The sequence below is a fragment of the Hydra vulgaris genome, chromosome 13, assembly GCF_038396675.1.
Source record: "Hydra vulgaris chromosome 13, alternate assembly HydraT2T_AEP".
Classification (NCBI taxonomy): Eukaryota; Metazoa; Cnidaria; class Hydrozoa; order Anthoathecata; family Hydridae; genus Hydra; species Hydra vulgaris.
Genome location: NC_088932.1, coordinates 31930913 through 31955000, shown reverse-complemented (window position 1 = coordinate 31955000; position 24088 = coordinate 31930913). Strand labels below are relative to the sequence as shown.

General features: G+C 30.8%; 2 protein-coding genes across 7 annotated transcripts in view; both read left to right on the top strand.

Moving 5' to 3' along the window:
- LOC136071693 (RIIa domain-containing protein 1-like) overlaps positions 1-11180 on the top strand; it is a 53837-nt gene extending 42657 nt beyond the window's left edge. For 2 of the 6 annotated variants that reach the window (XR_010643359.1, XM_065816879.1), the window contains one exon: positions 10033-11180. Coding sequence is in view for 3 of the 6 variants with exons in the window: in XM_065816879.1 (XP_065672951.1) it covers positions 10033-10199 (167 nt within the window). In the remaining 3 variants the exon portion in view is untranslated. Of the gene's footprint in view, positions 1-4682; positions 4804-8351; positions 9096-10032 lie in introns of those variants that run through there. The other 4 variants (XR_010643358.1, XR_010643357.1, XM_065816878.1 and 1 more) reach the window with 4 other exon arrangements.
- Positions 11181-21582: 10402 nt separating this feature from the next.
- On the top strand, positions 21583-23748 carry LOC136089804 (uncharacterized). The gene has a single exon (XM_065815893.1). It carries the CDS (start codon positions 21583-21585, stop codon positions 23746-23748), a length of 2166 nt encoding a protein of 721 aa, XP_065671965.1.
- Positions 23749-24088: the final 340 nt, after the last annotated feature.

Genomic DNA, 24088 nt, shown 5'->3' with positions numbered 1-24088 from the left:
TTACATTTACAGCAGAATATGGGCCAACAGCACAAAATTATTTGACTCATGTATACCTAATGGAACTGGCGCTACCATTGCAAACGCTACTGCAAATGTTTTAACAGAATATAATAGTATTTAGAGCTTAGTTGCTGTTATTGTAGATAACACAACTTCTAATACAGGTGCAGATAATGGTTTGGTTATAAAACTCGAAAAAATTCTTAAAAGAAGTTTGCACCTTTTAGGATGTTTGATTCATTAAGTTGAACTTCTACTGCGATACATTATATGTGAATTAGATAGAAACACAAATGGTCCTAAGTCTTATAAGCCTATTGGAGATGCTGCATCTCATCAAACTCTTCGTGAACAGCTATTGGTTGAGTTTGTTCCCATATATTCGGAAATAGAGTTGTTTGTTAGCAGTGAGGTTATAAGCGATCTTAGTACAGACCAGCAAAAGCTTTATGAGTACTGTGTGGGCATATCAAAAGGTTTTATATCTAAAAAATTTCTTGCAAAAAAACCTGGACTAATTTTTCATGCTAGATGGCTAACTCTAGCCTTAAAAATAATGATGGTTTATGTTAGGACTGATAAACCATCTCCTGAGTTATTAGTAATAACTAAATATATTGTTTAAGTATATTGTGTAATGTGGTTTGCTATTAAGCGCTCCGAAAAATACAAAGATGCTTGTCAACTTCTGTACAAAACCATTCAGTTAATCAAATTTCAAAACAGCAGGATTCAGAGCATTGTTTTTAAGAACTCACAAGGAAATTCATATTGTTGGTTGCAAGAAAATTTCCTGTACTGCATGCTGCTGGATGAAAATCTGAATATAAGAAATCAAGCCCTCAACCAAATCCTTAAAATAAGAGCATTGAAAGAAGACATTACTTTTAAACCGAAGCTCAAGCCGAAATCCATAATGAAAATAAATTTTGATGCTGAGTTTTGGGATTATCTTGTTTCTGTTGATGATATTCAGGTTGAGCCCGCAACAACTCTTTGCATAACGTCAGAAAATCTGAGAGAGGCTATTAAATCAAACCTAAAACTTTGTGTAATAGATATGCCTAACAATTCTCAATCTGTGGAGAGAGCAGTCAAATTAACCTTAGAGCATCTAAACAGGTTTATGGTTACGAAAAGAGACACAAATTCATTTTGACTAAAACCCAAAATCGAAGAGAGAATTAAAAAAACGTAAAAAAGTGTGACTATTTTATAAAATGAATTTCTAGTATGTTAGTTATACTTTTTGTTTATTTGTTTTTTTCTTTAACTGCTGAATGAAATATTTACTGTAGTCAATAATCTAAGTATAGTTCTATTAATATTAAATTCCTAATTACATAGATTCCAAGGCCGATTTTCTAGGGAGGGGGGCATTTGGTGAAATGGACACAGGCTCCACGATTTAGGGGCCCCCAAACGGTAATGAACTTCCTATTAAAACTTTTTTTTTTTTGCTAATTAATTTAACTACTATTCAAAATGACTAAAAATACGCATAAAATTATTGTAATTGCACCCGGGCACCAGAAGTAGAAAACCGGGCTTTTAGACCACTAAAAAATAGGCTAGAAAACATATCAAAATGACTAAAAAGTGTGATTATTATATTCAATTTCCCGAAGTGAAAATAACTTAAAAAAAAGTAAGTGTTATTGTTTTGGGTTATTAACATTGCAATAAACAAATGCCAGGGTGACTCTTTATGATTTAAAAAAAAACACCTAGTAGGCAGTGGCCTAATACATCATCTTTATATCTATGCTTGAGATAAACATTGCAGCAGCTCCGTAATAATTTTAAAGCGTATTTTCCATTTTCAATTAATTAAAAGAAAGTATCTTTTATAGCACTTACCAAGTAACTCTTCATGTGATTGTAAAGCATCAATAACCCATCTAAAACAAACAATTTATCAGTATTGGAAACATCACTTGCTTTATATTCAAGGATGATAAAAATAAATAATTAATACATGTTTTTTTTTTAACATTGTCAAGCGATATCTAGTAATATATTATAAATCATTCTTGCTGCTAAGTAAAAGTTAAGTGAAAACTGAAAAAAGTTTGGGTTTCTTTCACATTGTTTTTTTTTTCATTTTTATTTAAGTGGAAAAGATTGCTGAGCTAAATATTTAGCAAAAACATGCTTAGAAAAATCTTATAGTATCTTAAAGCTCTCCAATTTTATTACATGTTTCAGATTCATTAATTATATATTTAGTTGCCTCTTTGTGGTCTTCGCCCATACTTGTGTGAAAACCATTTTCTCGATTTGTATGCTTTTTTCCATTTTGTTATAGTTATTTTTAATATTAATAAAAGTTTTTAAATTTTACAAAGTTGTGACAGTGGTAGACCCATGGTAAATAAAATGCAAAAAAATGATTTTTCTTTTTTAATTAAAGTTTTTATCAGAAAACACTGTGAACCAAAGAGACCGCCAGGTTTTATGTCGTGGCACTCATATAAAACCTTTTGAACATAAAATTATTTGTCCTGTGGGTTTTGAAAAGTAAGTTTTTAAAATCTGGACAAAGTGCTAAGGGTCAAAAACAGGAAAAAGGGAAAGCATAAGGGTGTGTTCAGCCCATTTATAAAATTAAGTCGTCTTTTTTTAAATATTATTAAATTTTCGTTTGCAGTTAATCTGTTACATCAAATTGTTTAAATTTTTTAAATGGGAATTTGTACTCTGAAAAAAATAAGCATAAATGTTCTTATTTAATTTCATACATAAATAACATCTACAACAGCATAGTTATAAATATCTGTAACAGTACATTTATATCCATACATGTATACACCAATGATTATTATATGAATTTATATACATTCATTTAGATACTTAAATAAATGTACACACAGACATAAATATACATTTATTCCTATGTATGCATAAAAATATATACTTGCATATTTATATATCATGTATATGTTTATATATCATTTACATGTATGTATGCGTATACACACACACACACTTATATTTGTGGATTGATAAAAGAAATGAAAATCAAAAAATCTCTTTAACTAAACGTCTTCTACTTCTTTTACTAACCCACAGATATATAAGTATCTATGTAGGTACATCTCCATTTTTTAATGTACCTAATATGTTAATAAATGTGCATATATGAAATGCTTAGATATAAGAAATACATTATTTATTTGTTAATTATAAATATCATGTATATATATATATATATATATATATATATATATATATATATATATATATATATATATATATATATATATATATATATATATATATATATATATATATATATATATATATATATATATATATATATATATATATATATATATATATATATATATATATATATATATATATATATATATATATATATATATATATATATATATATATATATATATATATATATATATATATATATATATATATATAGAACCCTTAGATGTTGTCCGAAAGTTTTTTCCATATTTTGTTGACAAAAAGTAAAAATTAAAATGCAAGACCGGAATTTTTTTTTTTTAATAATGATAGACTGCCTGCCCCAACCAAACCCTCAGTCGATGTAGCAGCACTCCCTTGCGGGTCAGGCTATTTGTCAGTCGATGTAGCAGCACTCCCTTGCGAGTCAGGCTATAAGATAGTCGATGTAGCAACACTCCGCGCATGATTTACAGTAAAAAAAATAAAAATAAAAACATTTTATTAAAAAAAATAAAAATAAAAACATTGTTTATATTTTTAAAAACATTCAGAATGTTTTAAAAACATATATATATATATGTATATATATTATGTATTTAAAATATATATATATGTATATATAAATATATATACATATATATATATATATATATATATACATATATACATATATATACGTATATACGTATATATATATATATATATATATATATATATATATATATATATATATATATATATATATATATATATATACATATATACATATATATATATATATATATATATATATATATATATATATATATATATATATATATATAATTTAGATATATATATAATAATATATATAACTAAATATATATACATATATATATATATATATATATATATAAATATATATATATATATATATATATATATATATATATATATATATATATATATATATATATATATATATAAATATATATACATATATATATATATATATATATATATAAATATATATATATATAAATATATATATATTTATACATAGATATATATATAATAATATATATAAATATATATATATATATATATATATATATATATATATATATATATATATATATATATATATATATATATATATATATAGTTATATATATTATTATATATATATGTATATATATATATATATATATATATGTATATCCCAATATTTTTATATGCATATACATTTATTCCTATATATATATGTATATATATATATATATATATATATATATATATATATATATATATATATATATATATATATATATATATATATATATATATATGTATATATATATATATATATATATATATATTATTGTTCTGTTCTTTAAGAAAATTAAGCACTCTATATGTAGAATACATTAACTTAACTTAAATATAAAAAATAAATATATATACATATATATCTTATACTGCTGATTTAGGTGAGCAGTGTGAAGTCATACTGAAATAGCCTGCTGCCGGGATCTTCAGTACTTACATCGACTGACAAATAGCCTGACTCGCAGCGGAGTGCTGCGACATCAACTGAGGGTCTGGCATGGGGTATTAATCTTTTCATTCATTATTCTTCAGTTTTTTTTTGTTTTTTTTTAAAAAAAACCTGTATCAAATTATCTAAGCAAAAAAGTGAGCAAATGCTCACAAATATGCTATAGTATGCGTATACAGATAATTATTAAAGATGTATAAATTTGGATGCATTATGTTAAAAAATAAATGTTATGATATAATTTTTAAAACCTCTTTTATTAAATTTTTTTTTAGTGGTTTCCAGTGATAAAAAAAAAATTTATTCAGTTTTTTAAGTTTGAGATTCGGCAAAAAATTAAAAAATTTGATTACAATTTTAAAATATCTAAAATTGTATGATAGCAACGCATTTTGATTTCAGAAATTTTTTAAGGATTTGGTTTGAGTGCCACGACATAAAACCCGGCGGTCTCTGCGTTTCACAGTGAAAAACGAACTTTCAGAAGAAAGTGAGTTTTAATCATTGTTTACATTAAAAATCTGTTTTAAACAATAAAATTGTCAACTTTTGTTAACAATTATCCATAGCAACGCGCATAGCAACCACAACTGGTTCTCAATTTCTACTTTTTATTTCCTATAAAAATCTAAATAATCGATATCTGTGTTATTTACAATATTTCCACTATCTTTTAAATCTGTTTTTATGTATGTTTATAGTTTTATTCGTAGATTGCTTAATGAACATTTACCTCAATTTCTTGATTTCTTTTGCTTTTTCTTCTTTGTTTATTTTTTTGAATGTAATAATCTTAGAACGGTATCTCAAGATTTGCATAGAGTTTAACGTTTAAATTTTCATAAGTTATTTATTATAATTTAAAGTGCACTACTGAAGCAGGATCTTCAACCGATATATTTTTTATCGAAAAATTTGTATTTCCCTGTCTACTTTTAGTCAAATCTTTGGATTAATTATAAATTTGCCATAATGAAAAGAAATAAAAATATGAAATAATCTTGCTTCATCCACTTTATCAATGTGTTGTCTCCAATTTATAAAATTTCTAGCTTGACAGTACAAGTATTTTTCAAGCATCGGTAAGCTAAGCATTATTTACCTATATAGACTGGTAAAATAAAATACATTATTTTTACAACTGTTTTTGTAAACCATTTTGATCATACGAGTTTTAATTTGGCAAAGCAATCACATATAAAAAAAGACACAAATAGGAAACGTTTCTTTTATTTATATAATATATTTTTGTGATCTAATGTATGACTTCAAAAATTCTTTTTATAAATGCAAGTTCAATTTTAAATAGTGTGTCATTAAGTCAGTTGACAGTTTATTAAAGTAACAATAAAAAAATTTTTTGAGTTGATGTTATTTTTATATTGGTGAAGTATTACGAAAATGTTTTTTGTAAATTTTCAACTGGATATTTATATACTTCAAATAATTTACTGATTTCTGTCAAGAAATCAAAATTCCCCGAAACAAGATAAATTTGTTACTAAAAAATATAATTATGTCTGCGGTGAACATTTTAATCCGGAAATTTTTTAGTCCGTCCTTGATATTAAATTTTTTTAACGTCTCAATGCTATCGGGTAACCAAAAAAGTTCGTGCGGTTTTTCCGTATATAATAAAAACACACAAAACGACAAAAGTAAGTACATTTATTCATCAAAATAGTCACCATTAGCATCTAAAACCTTTTCCCAACGTAAAACAAGCTTATTTATTCCACTTCTAAAAAAATTCTCGGTCCTTTGAGTCTATAAAAGCTTTCAACTCCATTTCAACCGCGTCCTGGTCTCGGAACTGCTGTCCTTTTAAATGATTTCCCAGGGAAAGGAAAAAATGGAAATCAGTAGGGGAGAGGTCTGGCGAGTATGGTGGATGAGGCAAACTCTCCCAACCAAGGCTTTGAAGCTTGTCCTGAGTCACGCGAGCGGTGTGCGGTCTCGCGTTGTCGTGGAGAAGCAGAACTCCTCTCCTGTGCACCAGTGCAGGCTGCTTTACAAGCAACAGGTCGTGAACTCGTTGCAGCTGTGCTGAGTAGACCAGTCCAGTAATGGTTTGGCCTGTTGGGAACAGCTCGTAATGCACCACACCAGCTGTAGTCCACCAAATGCAGAGCAAAACCTTCCGCTCGTGGAGATTGGGCTTGGGTGTCTTTGGGATGGGGTCATCGGGGGACAACCAATGATAGCAACGCTTGGTATTGTTGTACGCAATCCATTTTTCGTCGCATGTCAATAAACGATCAAGAAAAGGCTCAACATTGTGGCGTGATAAGAGTGATGTGCAGATCGTAAGCCGTTGCTTCTTGTTGTCGATCGACAATTTGTGCAGAACCCACCGACTCAGCTTCCACGCTTTCCCAATCGCATGCAGACACAGGCGGATGGTTTCAACACTCACAGCAAACCTCACTGCAAGTTCTTGGCAAGTTTGGCTGGAGTCAGACTCGACAGCGTCCTTCAGTTCATCCTCATCAACCAACAATGGGCGTCCAGAACGCAGCAGGTCTTCGATGGACTCATCTCCCGAAGAGAATCGCTGAAACCACTTCTGTGCTGTGCGTTCACTTACTGTACCTTCTCCAAATGCTGTGCAGATGTTTTTAGACGCTTGTGTTGCATTCCTTCCAAGTTTGAACTCGTAAAGTAAGCAAGATCGAATAATCGTTGGTTGGGTTGCCATCCTTTCTTTACACAAAACCTTTCCTGTAAGCTCGTTACAAGCCTACACTATATATGCAGCAACTGCGCGTGACACACGCGTTCTATTACGCAACAAAGCTACTTGCCTTGTGCGATGTGGGTGTTGTAAAAAATACTAAAAACAATTCAATTACCAAAAACCGCACGAACTTTTTTGGTTACCTAATATATCAAATTTTCAAAGCATTGAGTTCATGAAAACAATACTTTCAACAGTTCTGTGATGAAATAAAAGAGTATGCTAAAAATACTGGAATATACCGAGATTAGGCATTAATAATGGATTTTATGCATATCAAATCAGGGTATGCATACCAGGGTATAATTTAAGCTCATACAATTTACAATAAATAAACTGGCAAATTTACTAGGTTTGTTGAACATGGAAGTAAGCGTGGAATCTGATGACGATATAGCTACCAAAACGTTTATATTTTTCCAATAAGTTTTCAAAGTTATTGCAAATATCAACTTCCTTATACACTAGTTCATATATTGTCAGGGTACAATTTAACAGCATTGGTTCAAACCTTTTTGGATAAATGTAAATTAAGTAACATTAAAGTACATACTTTGACACGTAAGTTCAGTAAATGTGAAAAAATGTCAAAGTTTGGAATTTACTTTTATTTTTTTGAAAATGAAATTGATTTATTTTATGTCTAAGTTTCGAATTTTTTTGTTGTCTGAAAGAAATGAAAGAAACTACAAACTTTTAACTCCAAACTTTTATATGGTTTTTTAAAATTTGCGGTGGAAACTATAAAAACCTTGAAATTTGCGGTGGAAACTATAAAAAGCCCAGATATCAAATAAAACCCAATCCTTATTGTTATCAAGTTCAAATAATAACACCAAACATAAAACTTTTGTTTATTTATAGGTCCTAAACCTCTTTATTTTGTACCCAAACCTATTGAAGGAAAACCCGACAACTGGAGGTTATCGCATTCACTTAAAGAAGTTAGAGCAGCAAATAAGCTTCATTCACAAGCGAAAAAAAGTGTTCGCGTCATTAAAGCCGTTTTTAAATTTCGCTCAAACGGTTTGTTTAAAGATAAGTTTACGTCCTTTCATATAAAAACTGCGGCATTTCATTTGGTAGATACAGGATGGCCCGACAAGCGTAATATGGGCCACAATATTTATACTTTTTTAGTTTTTGTTAAAAAATGTTTGCAAAATCGAGAACTTATCCATCGTTTTGATCCGACCATCAATTTATTGGCTGATTTTAATATAAACTTATGTCTTCAAATGGTGCGTGCAATCGATCTTTGGCTTATGAGTGTGAATAGCTTTTTATCACGACTTTCATAAATTTTTTCAAATGTCCTCATGCGGCCACGCATCTAAAAAACAACTAACACTTATAAAGTGCTATAACTTAATAACTTTATAACGTGCTTGCAAATTAACATGTAAGAAAATTAAAAAAATTTTTATTTTTGCCTTATTTTATACATATATTTATTGCCTATATTTTTGTACATTTTATTTGTTCGTGTTCATATATTATTTATATACTTATGTAATTTCTTATTTGTTTTTCAAATTTTTATCTACTTAAATTTGAGCATATACTGTTTAGTTTAAAAATTTGGTGAATATTCTTTCATTTTCTGGAGGCAGAAAAAAATCACAGTTTTGAGTAGAATAATTATTAAATTTTAATTAACAAACTGGTAAAATGGCTAATTCTTATTTTTAAAATAATAAAAATGTTTAACATGGTAGCAAATAATGCTTTTTTGTTTTAATATTTTATATTCTATTATCAAACTCGGTATTCTATTTTATTTTTTTATTAAAAAAAAAAGTTATACAAATACAAAAACTTTTAACGGAAAAAAATTGCTATACTGTTTTTGAGTCTCGTTATTTATAAGATGATACCTTTTTTAATATACAGTGGCTTGGATTATTATTAGACTTAAAATTTTAACACTTTTTTTCACTAAGTCTAATAATATGGCAAGCCAATGGACTGTTGTTTTTGAATCTCGTTATTTATAAGACTTTTTTCAATAGTTTTCAATAGTTGTAGAAATGTTATTTTGGTGCTCAACAAATGATTTTGTCGTTTTTCAACATTTTTATGTACTAGTCAAAGAAACTTATAAAATCTTAAGTTTTTGGGTTATGCTTAAAACCCGGGCCGGCCCAAATATCTAAAACTTTAAAGCCGACTTTTCTTTATTTTACAAAAAGTCTTTGTTTGTGCACAAGAGATATATTTGTTTACCTTTTTATTGCTTAAAGATATACAGATTTTCAAATAATATCTAAAATTCTGTAAATTTTTGGTTTTAAGAATTAAAATTTTTTTTCTAAATTCTTCCTTTTGCACATGATGTAAAAAAAACTAGTTTGTAAAAAAAAAAATTTTTTAGTGGTTTATGTTATAAAATTGTACGGTTTCTATTGCATTTCCAGGAAGCAATAAGATAATTACTGAAACAAATATGTAAGTGTGTGGATTTTATATAAAACTTACTAAATCATTTTAATAATATCATCCAGGAAATGCTGAAACCAATAAACTCATTCTTTACCATTTTTAGTGCTGCAACTCCATTATTCTTTGATTTGTTGGTCAAGGAGATTATCATCAACTAAAAGACGAGTTTCCTCAATGAGACTAATAAACTCATTATTTACCATCTTCAGTGCTGTTATGTCAACTCCATTATTCTTGGATTTCTTGATCAAGGAGATTATCATCTACTAAAAGACAAGTTTCCTCATCTTGTCCTTTTGAGAGATAATATTGTTGTTGAAGATATGCTACCACAGAAGAACTTGTTTCCAAAATGAAACGGCGGGTCCAGAACTTTGCAAACAATATAATTAAAGAAAAAAAAAAGTATTTATTAGTAAAAATTCCTTATCATATTAAAGCTGTGCAACGTTTTGTTGGTGCACCAGTAACCTCTGAGAAGAAGTCTATAAACTTAACGCAGCTACGTCGAAGCAAGTGTGTTTTCAAACAACGACTAGGAAGAAAGCAACCACGAATTGGAAATTGTGATGTCGATGCGGCTCGTGGTGCCGAGAGTGACGTTGACAACACTGCAATAAAAAGAGATTTTTTTTAGCTTAACGAAGGTACGAAAAAAAGACTTTAATGGTTGGCTTTTTAAAAAAAAGTCCGTCTAAGTATGTACTACTGGATTCTTTTTCTCTCTTCACGTTAACAACAACCACTGGACACTTAATTGTCATTGATAAATAAAACACTCTTGATAAAACAGTTGGAATTGCGAATTCTATTAATGGATATAATACTTCGAAGCTTGATATATTTGTGAGATATTATAATAATAACTAGTTGTGGAGATTTTACACTAATATTTGAATGAAAATATTAGTGTAAAATCTGAAAGAAAACTATTTTTATCGTGCCCGGGTTTTAGGTTTTTGGGCCGGATTTGGCCAGGCCGGCATTTAGGTACAGCAAAGTTTTTGCAATAAAAAAATGTGTGATACACATTGAAACAAATGTGTTAAAAACAGTTTTGCGTTAACAATTTTTTTATTTTGATTCGGGTTGTACTTGTTGTGAAACCATACGTAATTGAACGCACTTACTTATTTTGAAACCCTACGTAAATGAACGTACTTACTTATTGTGATACCATATGTAAATAAACGTACTTACTTTGCATTTGTACAATACTTCCACTTTTTGAAATACTTATACGACATAAGATTCACGTTATTTTACATTAAAAGGCTAGTTTTCAATAATTGTAATGTTTTTTGTTGTTTATGTTTTTGCTTGCTGTTGTTTATGTTTTTGCTTGCTGTTGTTTATGTTTTTGGTTGTTGCTGTTTGTTGTCGTTATTGTTTATATTTTTGGTTGTTGTTGTTGTTGTTTTTAGTTGTTATTTCTTGTTGTTGTTGTTAGTGTTGTATCTTGCTGTTTCTTGTTGTTGTTGTTGTTTCTTGTTAGGGGTTGTCCATAAAGCACGTACGCTCATAGAGAAAGGTCTTTAAATAGCGTATGAAAGTGCATGGGGGGGGGGGGGGGTTAAAACTATGTACTTCGTTTTCCTAATTTATCACGATTAACCAGCTAACCAATAGAAAAGTTAAAATTCTGACTAAAGATTCTAATTTGCCAACATAAAAGGTTGTATGGTATAGAGGAGTCGAGGGTATAATGTTTCTCTATATAGAGCAACACTATATCCTCAACCCCCTATATACCATACATCCTTTTATGTATACATAACTTTGCACACACATGCCACTTCTTATCTACTGGCTCAGAGTAAGGCGGACTTGTATGTCAGGCAAATTCTTTTTTGAGTCCGCAAAAAATAGATTGTAGCAATGCCGTGGCTAATGGGTCGGAGCCCCCTCCTCCAAAAAAAAACTGTCAATAGGGTCTAAAAACCTTCCAAATTTTACGGCTAGGTATTGTAAAAATAAAAAAGCTTCTTAAATTTGAAAAAGGGCCCCCCAATTTACTGGATCCTCTCCCGCCGGCCCCCAATAACTAGCCGTAGTGTGGTGGTAGCGCACTTACCTCAGAAACACAGGATCTGTGATTTCAACCTCACCTCTGGGCATGTTTTGCAACATCGGTTAGGAAGGAGGCGTGAACTTCCAATTAAATGCTCTTTCGCGGTGTTCTGTGATAAGACCGTAAGGACTTCTTGGGGCACCTAAATAAAAGTTTTTTAAATATATAGGTAGCCTGCTCCCGGCACTAGATATAGGCTTTGTTTTCAATATTACTGATCTCGGTTCGTTTTTTACGGACTCAATAAAGAGGGATGCCTAAAATCTTCCCCCTAAGTTAACTTTATTTTTATTTGTACGTACGCCAAGTTTTTAAATTTTTGGCGTACGTACTTTATGGACGAATTTTTATCGTTGTTTTTGCTATCTTATTTCTTTATTTATAAATAATAAAATCATAAGAACTCAAAATTTGATGTGTCAGACCTTTTTAATTGCAATCTTTTGTGGAAATAAAAAAATATTAAAAAACATTAAATAAATATTACTTCAGCATTATTTCAAATTCGACTAAAAAAATATATTAATAAATTGTTTTATTTATTTTTATATGTTACAATACCTAAAGAAGAAAGTCAAAAAAGACTCAGCATTTTTTAGTAAAGCTCCACAAAAAAACTTAGTGAGGTAATGTTTACAAAGTTCACCAATAAAAGTTTAGCTTGATCTCTAAGTTGCTTCGCTTATAAAAACATTAAAACCTATGTTTACGCAATCTTCAACAGCAAAATCTTTGTCTACTAAACCACGTGATCTAAGCTCGTTGACGTTCTCTTCAAGCAATTCGAAAGAATCATTTTCACCATTTATACTTGCAATCTGCATTTCCTGCGAGATGCCTGCCTTTCTAAAACAATTCATTATAGTGTTTGTCAATATAGCATCTCACGACTTGACCAACATAATCATAGCTTCAAGAACGTTGACATTTAGGGTTATTTTACCAGCATCGATGTATTTGATCTGAGGCCTCATAACATTCGTGTGATAAAAAGCCTTCAATATTAATTATTAATGTTATGAATACTTTTTAAAAATTTACGAAAAAGCTTGCAAAAATATATTCCTCGCCACTTTAAACCCATTAGCTCTATCCAAAATTCATGCATTAACTTTTTTTACTTTTTAAATCGAGAATTTAATTAGAAAAAAACGTTTATGGTGCAGAGTGCGTGCTATGAACTTCAAGAATACAAACTTGAATAATGAATACAAATTAGTCAATAAAACAATCAAAAACAAATTAAAAAATTGACATGTGATTATGAAAAATGTTTAGCAAAAGATCTAAAACTTGATCCGAAACGCTTTTATGCATACGCACAAAGGAAAAATCAAACACATACAAAAATACTAGCACTCGAAGCAAGTGACAATAAAATAATAACTGATAAAAAAAAAGCCATTGTTAATCTTACTAAATTCTAGTTTCCAATCATTATTTGTCAAAAAAACACCAAATCTACCGCATTTCATCAATAAAACAAGTCAATTATTTGAATGTGACTCAAGAACTAAAAGAAGTTATTATACTTGACCATTTGTTAGAACTTAATGAAAACAAATCTCTTGGTTGAGATAACATCAGTCCCTAAGTGTTGGAGTATTTTGCAGAAAGATTATTTAAACCTTTATCTATAATATTCAAGAAATCAATTCATTCAGGAGAACTGGTAGAATTATGGAAATATGCAAATACTACACCACTTTTTAAAAAAAGAGATACGAAGGATCCGCACAATTACAGATCTATCTCTTTAACATTGATACCAAGTAAAATAATGGAAAAAGTAATTTAAAAAAGCTGCTAATTTATATAATAGAAAACAATATATTAACAAATAAACAGCATGGATTTGTACCAAATAAAAAGGGCGCCCAACAAACTTATTAGAAACTTTCAATATTATTACAACTGAAACTGAAAATGATTATGCGATTGATATACTTTTTCTAGATTTTGCAAAGGCATTTGATAAGGTGCCACATCATTGACTTATATATGATTTAAACTATAAAATAAAAGACAATGTATTAAATTGGATTGAGACTTTTTTAAAAACAGTAAACAAAGAGTTGTAATGGGTGAAGTTATACCAGATTGGTGCAAGATTTTCAATGGTGTACTACAGGGTTCGGTATTAGATCCTCTTCTCTTTTTGCTATATATCAATGATCTTCCTGAATGTATCTCTTCAATTGCAAAACTATATGCAGAAGATACTAAAATCATATCTGATATAAAAGAAGACAACAATCTATTTAACATGCAATATGACATTGATTTGTTAACTGAATGGTCAAGTGTATGGTTGATGGAATTTAACACAAGTAAATGCAGTGTTATGCACATCAGAAAAAAAATATAATCATAAAATGGAATCATCAGGTTCAAGAAGCTACGTGTAAATCACAATGAATCTTATGCTTAATCAAAAAAGGCTTTTCTTGTCTTAACACTGAAATGGTAAGGCAGTTAAACACATCGCTGGTTAAACCTAGAATTCCCAGCTCCAGTATGGTGTTCAAGTAATAAAAAATATTAATGACCAGGAAAAAGTTCAAACACGAGCAACCGTAACCGTAACACGTAACACGAGTAACCGTAATTTAAGCAACCGTAAACAGTTTGTTTATGGTAATTTAACTGACCCATTCAATCTATTAAATATAACCTGTGGTGTTCCCCAGAGTTCTATACTTGGGCCCCTTCTCTTTCTCATTTACATCAATGTTTTACATAAAGCTTCGAACTTGATTGCTGTCATATTTGCAGCTGATACTAACCTCATTTTATCTGATAACAATATTACAACATTATTTCAAAATATGACTATCGAATTAACAAAAATTTCTGAATGGTTCAAAATAAACAAGCTTTCATTTACTGTTGAAAAAACTAATTGGATACTTTTTCATCCAGCTTCTAAAAAAAAACTTCTGCCTCGCGATTTACCATTACTTTTTATTGACAAAATTCTAATAAAAAGAGTAATTAATGCAAACATTTTGGGTATCTATATCAATGAAAACTTTAATTGGAAATATTTCATAGAATTCTTGTGTAATAAAGTTGCTAAAAGTATAGGAATATTGTATAAAGCTAGAAGTGCTTTAAATAAACGTAATTTAACTCAATTATATTATTCCTTTATCCATTGTCTTATGCAATTATTATTAAATTATGCAAATATTGCTCGGCGTAGTGCTAATAAATCCAAACTTAGGCCTCTTTATCGTCAACAAAAGCATGTTGCTCGTCTTATTAATTTTAAAGATAGATTTACTCATGCCAAGCCTCTCTTATTTGAAATGAAAATTCTTGATATATGTCAGTTAAATGTTTTTAATATTCTTTGTTTTATGTACAAATGTAAAACTAACTCCAACCGAGTTTCTTTCCATAATTTATATACCTTGAAAGATAAAAATAAATACAACTTAAGAAATGATAATTTAATTCGTCAACCATTTTTTCAAACTAATTTTGGAAAATCAAGAATTTCATTTCTTTAAGCTTCTCTTTGGAATAAAATAATTTTAAAACATTTTGATTTTTCTTTGGAATGGAGTTACCTCTCATTCAAAAAAAAGCCTAAAAAAATTATTTTGTCTATTGATGATATATTTTGTATTTTTAAACATTGAATAGTTTACATTTTTATTTTTTATGCAGTGATGCAACTGAATATCTATATGAATGCACTTAAATTATTCTTATGCTTTATACACTTGACCATGTATGTATACATTTGATTTTTATCAGATTTTTAAATTTACGAGCGGTTCTCGATGAAGACTTGATGGTCTTTTGCGAGTGTCCGCTTTCATTTTATTTATTAAATCAAATACTTGTATATTTTTTGCTTATTTATATTTTCTAGTTGTAAAAAGATATTTTAATCTTAACGATTTAATTTATTTGTAAAACGACTTTTATACTTTGTATAAATTTTAAGATTCAAGTTCTTCATCAGCGGTTCTCTTCATCAGCGGATACTCAAAGAAGACCTACTGGTCTTCTTTGAGTTTCCGCGTTCTTTATTTATTTTTTTTTTATTTTTTTTTATGGTATCTTCACTTGTAGTTTTTCTCTTATATATTTGTATTTGTATCTTAAACATTTTAATGATGAACAAAAAAAAAAAAAAAAAACACTAAAATATATTAGTTATACTGAAAGATTGGCAAAGTTAGGTCTTACAACACTGGAAACAAAACGTATAAGAGGTGATCTCATTAAGTTTTTTAAAATAACAACTGGGATTGATAAGGTATTGTGGTATAAAGAGCTTCATTAATCTTCTTCCTAAAGTCTAAGAGATCATTCAATAAAATTTTAAACGGAATTTGCAAAAACGATTCTTAGACGTAATTTTTTTTTACGAACAGAGTGATACCTCATTGGAATGCCTTACTTGAAAAAATGGTAAAATTCTTTTAAAGCTAGACTAGATTAACATTTGTTAATGGTTGTTATAGTATAAATTTTAAACTTTATGCTCCGCGACAATAGTCGTTACAGCATTTTGTATTACTATTACTATTTTGCTTTTATTCAAAAAGCAATTAAAACCACCGGAATTTTAGGACTTTAAACTGGGTAATTTTAATGAAAATCACTGGATAATTTGAGCATGGTTTTATTAAGCAAAAATGGTATCTTTAAATGAAACCAAAATAAATGTTTCTTTGTATTTTTTCCCAAACAAAAATGGAACGGATTTCTAGCTAACATATTTTTATGAAAAAATAAATATCTATATTTCAACATCAAAGTTTAGCGCCACAGATTCTTTTATGTGTAATGATATTTTAAAAACAAAAAATTGAAAAGCGTTTTAATTTGATGAGAACCGCTGTTAACATTAATTATTAAATTTAATGCGTGTAAATTTAAGCTAACTATGCTGCTTCTTGTTATCACCGCATAAAATCAACGCAAGAAATAAATAGCAGCTTGAACTTCACTGCTCACATCTTGTTAATCTTTTTGTATGCTTATATTAGCTAGGCGCTCAAGTTACCCAAATCTACCCTACGTATAAATGCTATAATAAAATTCACCAATAAAAATTCAGATACAAAAAAGTAAAAGTTATTAGTAAATAAATAGGTTTAGATGCTGAAGAAAGTTTTGCTGTTTGCAATTACTAAAAATAAGCGAGAAAAATCTAAGAAATTGCACACACCGCGCAGTGAGCCAGAATTGTCTAAAAATGGAAAACTATTTATGGGTTAAAAATATTTAAAGGGGTTTTTGGGGCCAAAGATTTCATTTTTAGTCTCCATTTTAAGTTTAAGTGGTCATGACCATACAGGTAGTCATTTTAGGATTTGTTAGGGTGGTCGTGGGGAGTCTTGATGGTTTTAAAATTAGATGGAACATTTTGTTTGTCTAAATATATGTGATTGCGGTCATGGAATTCAAATCTAGGCATATTCTGTCTTCAGGAGTGATCATGACCACTAAATTGGTCATATTAGGGGTGTTCAAGGGTGGTCCTGGAATATCCTGCTGGTTTTTCAACTAGACGACGCATGTTGTATGTCTAAGTATTGGTAAATGAGATCGTGAAATTCAATTAGATGGAATATTTGTATGTCTAAGTATAGATATTTGAGGTTGGGGAATTTAAATCTGAGAATATTTGGTCTCCAGGAGTGGTTGATTGCACAAGTAAGTATGATCATGGGTTATAAAGACTGCATTTTATTTATTTATTTTATGTACTTAATTTTTTTAATATTGTGAACATAAACATATAACTTTCAATAAAATTGAACTTTATTAACATAATTATATATATATATATATATATATATATATATATATATATATATATATATATATATATATATATATATATATATATATATATATATATAAATCAGGTGATAACATACATCATACATTAGTATGTCAAGTGCTCCTCGGCCTCTTCAGGTTGCACAGTGGTCCATTACCATGCCATAAATACAGAAAAAATTTATTTTTATAATAAAAACAATTAAAAAATTAAAATTAATATGTTATGTGAAAACCAAATTTAAATTTTTAAGGTCCGCAATTCAAAACAAATTTGTCTAAGGAAGGTTTGAAATTTAAAAATTGAAGAAATTCACATCTTTTCAGTCAAAAATTTACCAACTTTTATACAAGCTTACTCCTGAAAATGTTATAGATAAATCATTTTTTTAAGTATTCTTATAAAATATAGAAAATCAATATAAAATAATTTAAAATATGCAATTTTATAAAAAAGGCACACTTAACCGTATCTTTAAATATTTTTTATTATAAATTGTTTGAAAATAAAACTTTGATCAACCAGGAAATTTTTTGCCCACCTTGAAATTTTTTGTGAAAATATGTTGTTTATAGAAAATTTTTCGAAAAGTTTTGGCTGCTTTTGTTTACTCTTGTATCTATAGGGTCAGTCCAAACATGATGCACTTAAACTAAAATACGGCTCCCCCTCTCACTCACGATGTTTTTTAATGAGTTTCAACCGTGATAATGAATAGCGGAATATTCTAGTATAAAAGCGGACCAAACAAAACATAAATAAAACAAATGAATTAAATCAAAAAACAAAAGAATCAAAACAAATAATATTCAATAGTTATTTAGTGGTAAAACCAAGTTTAAATATGAGGAAAAAAGAAATTTTTGATTACTTAATTGATTACAAAAGAAAGTATGAGAATAAATATGAAAGTTTAATTAGTAAAGAAGCAAAAACTGAAATTTGCATATTGATTTCTCAATGTTATCCGAACTACAATCAGATGTGGTTAACGAAAAATTTATGAAAATCTTTAAAAAGAAATGGAATAAGACAGATAGACAAAAAAGAAGATTTATAAATTGTTATGAGAAATGCTTAAATATGGAATTTATTGTAAACGAACCTCAACAGCAAGTTATGATAAAAAATGTACAACGAGGCGCACCTCAAAATCATTTGAAGATCTCTCAACCAGTTCTAAGAAAAGAAGATCTTCAGAGATTACTGAAAAATTAGGTGCTACCACTGAAAGTCTGTTTCATCCCCTTATTCTTAGTCTCAATAAAGAAGGTTGATTTAAAGATGCCAAAGTTATCAAACATTTGATGGAAAGTAAAACTGATGGATCCTGTAATGTATCATCCTCTTAAAGCTACTCAGCAGAAGAAACTTCAGCTTTAATGTTAGACTGTAAAATGAGTAGTACTGACTATCAAACTATCCGTAAAGGGGCCTTAAATAAAGGTTGCATGTTATACCCTGCCCACAATTTTATTGTGAAAGCTAAAAGTGATTGCATTCCAGATTCCAGAATTGTCACATCAAACTACAGTGCTTCAGTGAATCTTCAAGGAATAATGAATCAAACTACAAACAGAATTTGGAAAGTTATGGGTAAATTGAAACTACCTGAGCCTTGCTATACTCTTTTTCTTATAAGCAAAGTCGGATTCGATGGTTCCTCTGGACAGTCTGTTTATGACAGTCTGAAAATGAAGAGGACAATCTGTCCTCTTCATCTTCAAAGAACTGATGATGAAGAGGACAGATTACCAGTTCCAGTTGAAAAATCTTTGTTTCTTTCGTGTATAGTACCTGTGCAACTTAATATACAGGAGACTAATGTTATTCTTTGGACTAACCCCAAAACATCCTCAACCCAATATTGTCGTCCTGTTTGAATGCAATACGTTAAAGAAAATCAGCAAATTGTTCAAGCAGAATATGATTTTTTTATGTCAACTGAACTCTGAACAACAATCATAGACTTATTTTTAAGCACAAGTTAGAATGTACCATGATTGATGGGAAAGTTTCCACTCTTCTTTCTCCATTAAGTAATTCTTATCTAGTTTGCAATATATGCGGATTAAATCCTGAAAAAATGAATAACTTCATAATTGCTTACAATAGACAACCAAATCATATGTCTTTGGACCTTGGAATTCACACTCTCCATCTCTGGATTCGTTGTTTTGAATGTCTGTTACATATTGGACAGAGAAGAAGACCAGGATACAACGATTGTGGATTTTTTCATGCAAACACTCCTGAAAAGAAAATAATAGTTGCAAGTCGAAAAAAAGAAATTCAGGAAAAACTTAAAAATACACTCGGACTTATTGTTGATATACCAAAAAGTGGTGGCTCTGGTACATCCAATGAAAGAAACACAGCGAGAAGGGCATTTAAAAGCCATGAAACTTTTGCTAAAATACTTGGAATTGATAAGGATCTAGTTTAAAAAATTTTCATTATTCTTTGTGTATTGTCCTGTAAGCACCCAATTGATCCAGATAAACTAGAAATATATTGCAAAGATACATTTAAGACATATGTAGCACATTTTAAATGGTATCTTATGCCTGCTTGAGTGCACAAGATGATTGTCCATTCACACCAGGTTGTAAGAGACAAGCCAGTTCTAATTGGCCTCTTATCTGAAGAAGCCCAGTGTAATTAGTGTAAATAACTGTATTATATAAACTATTGTTGTATTGCGACAGAAGGAACGTTGTGGGTGTGTCATTTATTACATTGTATATAACGTTTATAATGTTTATTATACCCTCGGGGGTATTTGCAAATGTATATATATATTGAGTAAAGATATTTACAAAGTGTGTGAGAAAAACAAATATAGAATTAATATTACAAGCTATTTCGGCCATGAGTATAGTGATAAAGTTTGCAGATTTGGTGTCGCAATACGATGGTTCGGGTGAGTTTTCAGAATGGATACAGAAATTGGAACTGGTTGCAAAACTTCAAAAAGTTGACGAGTTGCATGTGGTGCTCCCCTTATTTCTCTCTGGCGGAGCGTTTGCCGTTTATCAAGGTCTTAGTGATGAAATAAAAGAAGACTACAAAGAAGTGAAAAATGCACTGACTACTGCCTTCTCTGCTTCTCCGCTAACAGCATACGAAGAATTCGTAAATCGCCGTCTTAAAGAGAACGAGTCTGTTGACGTATATCTCGCAGAATTAACGAGGCTGAGCAAGCTAATACCAACTCACGTAAGCGAAGAGTGGATAAGGTGCGCATTCATTCTCGGGTTACCTGACGAAGCAAGAAAACAGCTGCAAACCGCATGCTCAATATCAACAATGTCGCTGTACCAGATCGCTGAAAAATCAAGAAGTTTGGTAATTTTACGTCGTAAAGAATCATGTTTTGTTAGTTGCGTGAATCCTGTTGCCATCAGTCCAAGGCAGGTTCCTCAAGGACGAGGAAGAAAGACCGTAACTTGCTGCCGTTGCGGCGAGTATGGACATATCAGTCGAAATTGTAGCGAAGAAATTGACAAGAAGAGGTGCTTTGTGTGTGGAATGGACAATCACCTGGCCCTGCACTGCTATAAAAAGTGTACGAACTCAAAAAACGTGGAAGGGAAGCCACCCGTTTTTGTGCGAGCGGCTTCCCACAAAATTTAAAACCGCCAACTCTCTGCGTATATGTTAATGGAAGAAAAATAAAAGCATTGTTAGATACTGGATGCTCCAAATCCATTTTAAGTCGGGAAATTATAAACGCAAAAAATGTCAAACTCGAAAGAGAAAAGGTTGTTATGATGAATGGAAACTCAATTGAAATAAAACACCAGATTGTTGTTAATCTTTCTATAAATGATACCACCATCGATTTGGAATGCCTGGTAGCAGACATTGTTCCCGAATATCAAATGCTACTTGGTATGGACGCAATACGACTGCTTGGAGGTGTCCAAGTCGGGAGAGACGGCGAAACCATAAACTTCAATGTGGAACAACTAGCTATCGGTGCTACTGCTGTTTCTCAAGAAAAAACGAGTGAAGTATCCTCGTCTACTATTCTAAAGCTGATTGATAAAGACTTCGTAGCAGAATTCAAAAATGGCAGTTGGAGCGTGTCTTGGAAATGGCTGATGGAACCACCAACGTTAACTAACAAAATTCCAAACTATCATATCTCTGAGGACGTTAAAAGTGAGTACGCAATGGAAATAAGTGAATGGATAGCACAGGGATGGCTGAAACCATTTGAAGGGAGATGTAATGGCATCATTCCATTGATGGCAGTAACTCAACGAAATAAGTTAAAAATACGTCCGGTGATGGACTACCGGGAGTTGAATCAATTTGTATCCAGTCATACTGCAGATGGCGATGTTTGCAGTACCAAACTTCGCAACTGGAGAAAGTTGGGAGAAAATCTTGAGATAATCGACTTAAAGAAAGCGTACCTGCAAATTCGTGTCGACGAAGCATTATGGAAATATCAAGTTGTGGAATATGAAGGGCAGCGTTACTGTCTAACAAGATTGGGTTTTGGTTTAAATGTGGCGCCCAGAATAATGACTAAAATCTTAAAAAAGGTATTATCCTTAGATAAATTTGTCGAGTCTGGGACGGATTCATTTATTGATGATATCATTGTCAATAATAACATAGTGTCAAGTTGCAGAGTTCAAGAACTCTTGAAAAAATATGGCTTGGATTCTAAGTTGCCAGAAAAACTTGTCGGTAGTCGTGTGCTTGGATTGCGAGTGTACAAACAATGCAACCAAGTCCGTTGGAAACGTGACAACATACCCAAAGTTCCGGAAGGAAAAATGACACGTCGGCAAATCTTTTCTTGGTGCGGACAGCTGACCGGACATTTTTCAATAGCAAATTGGCTGCGCCCTTCGTGCAGCTATCTAAAAAGAGTTTTGAGTAGTTGTGGATGGGACTCTTTGGTGAACGAACGAGTTGTTAAATTAGTAAGCAGTTTGAATGAAAGACTTACAAAGGAAGATCCCATTCATGGGTCATGGAACGTCAAAAACATTTCTGAAGCAACAGTGTGGTGCGATGCAAGCAGTTTAGCTGTTGGCATAGTTTTGGAAGTGGCTGGAGAAATAGTAGAAGACTGTTCGTGGCTGAGGAAACAAGATGATACGGCTCACATTAATCTTGCAGAGTTAGAAGCCGTGATAAAAGGAATTAATCTAGCAACAAAATGGGGATTCGAATGTATTAACATAAAGTGTGATTCGGCTACTGTTGTCGGTTGGTTGAGATCCTTAATTATCGGTGACAAACCCGTTCGAGTACACGGTCTAGGAGAACCACTTGTCCGTCGCCGATTGTCATTGATTGAAGACCTTGTGAAGGAGTGCAATATAAAATTAAAACTTTTCCTGGTAAAGTCAGCAGAAAACAAAGCCGATGCTCTTACGAGGGTACCACAGAACTGGCTGCATGCAAACCATTCTGCAATGACAGCAAACATTGTACCGCCTGATGTGAAGTTGTTTCATAATCTTCATCACTTTGGAGTCAATCGAACACTTTATTTGATGAAACAAACATACCCGAAGGAGAAAGTTTGCAGAAAAGACGTTGAATCAGTCGTGAAAAGTTGCGAAAGATGTTTATCGGTGGATCCTGCGCCGATTAGATGGGAAGAAGGAAATCTTGAAGTTGGAAAGAGCTGGCATCGTTTGGCTATTGACATAACCCACTACAAATCAGAGATTTACTTGTCTATTATTGACTGTGGAAAAAGGAGCAAGTTTGCAATTTGGAGAAGGCTACAGAACGAGAAAGAAACAACAGTGTGCTTCCATTTAGAAGAAATATTCCGAGAAAGAGGACCTCCGTGGCAAGTTCTACTTGACAACAGCAAGACTTTTTGCTCAAAACTCGTTGGTGAATTATGCGCAGATTGGGGAGTGTCCATCTTGTTACAGGCCATCTGGAAATGGAATTGTTGAACGTCATCATCGCACAATCAAGCGCATGGCAGCCAGAAGTGGCAAAGACCCGTTAAAAATGGTATATTGGTATAACATAGCTCCCAGAAAAAATGGCGAGGAAACATCGCTCCCCTACAAAGCTATATTTTCCTACGAGTGGAAACCACACACAATTTCTGCCAAAACTAACGCGGAAGTTCTCCACAACTATACACAAGGACAAGAAGTATTTGTAAAACCACCTAACTCAAAATGCACGAGCGAATGGAACAGAGGAAGAGTCTCAGATGAAGGACGAGGAGTTTCGGTAGAAATCAATGGATTGCCGAGACACATGTCGGACGTCCGTCCTGCTCCC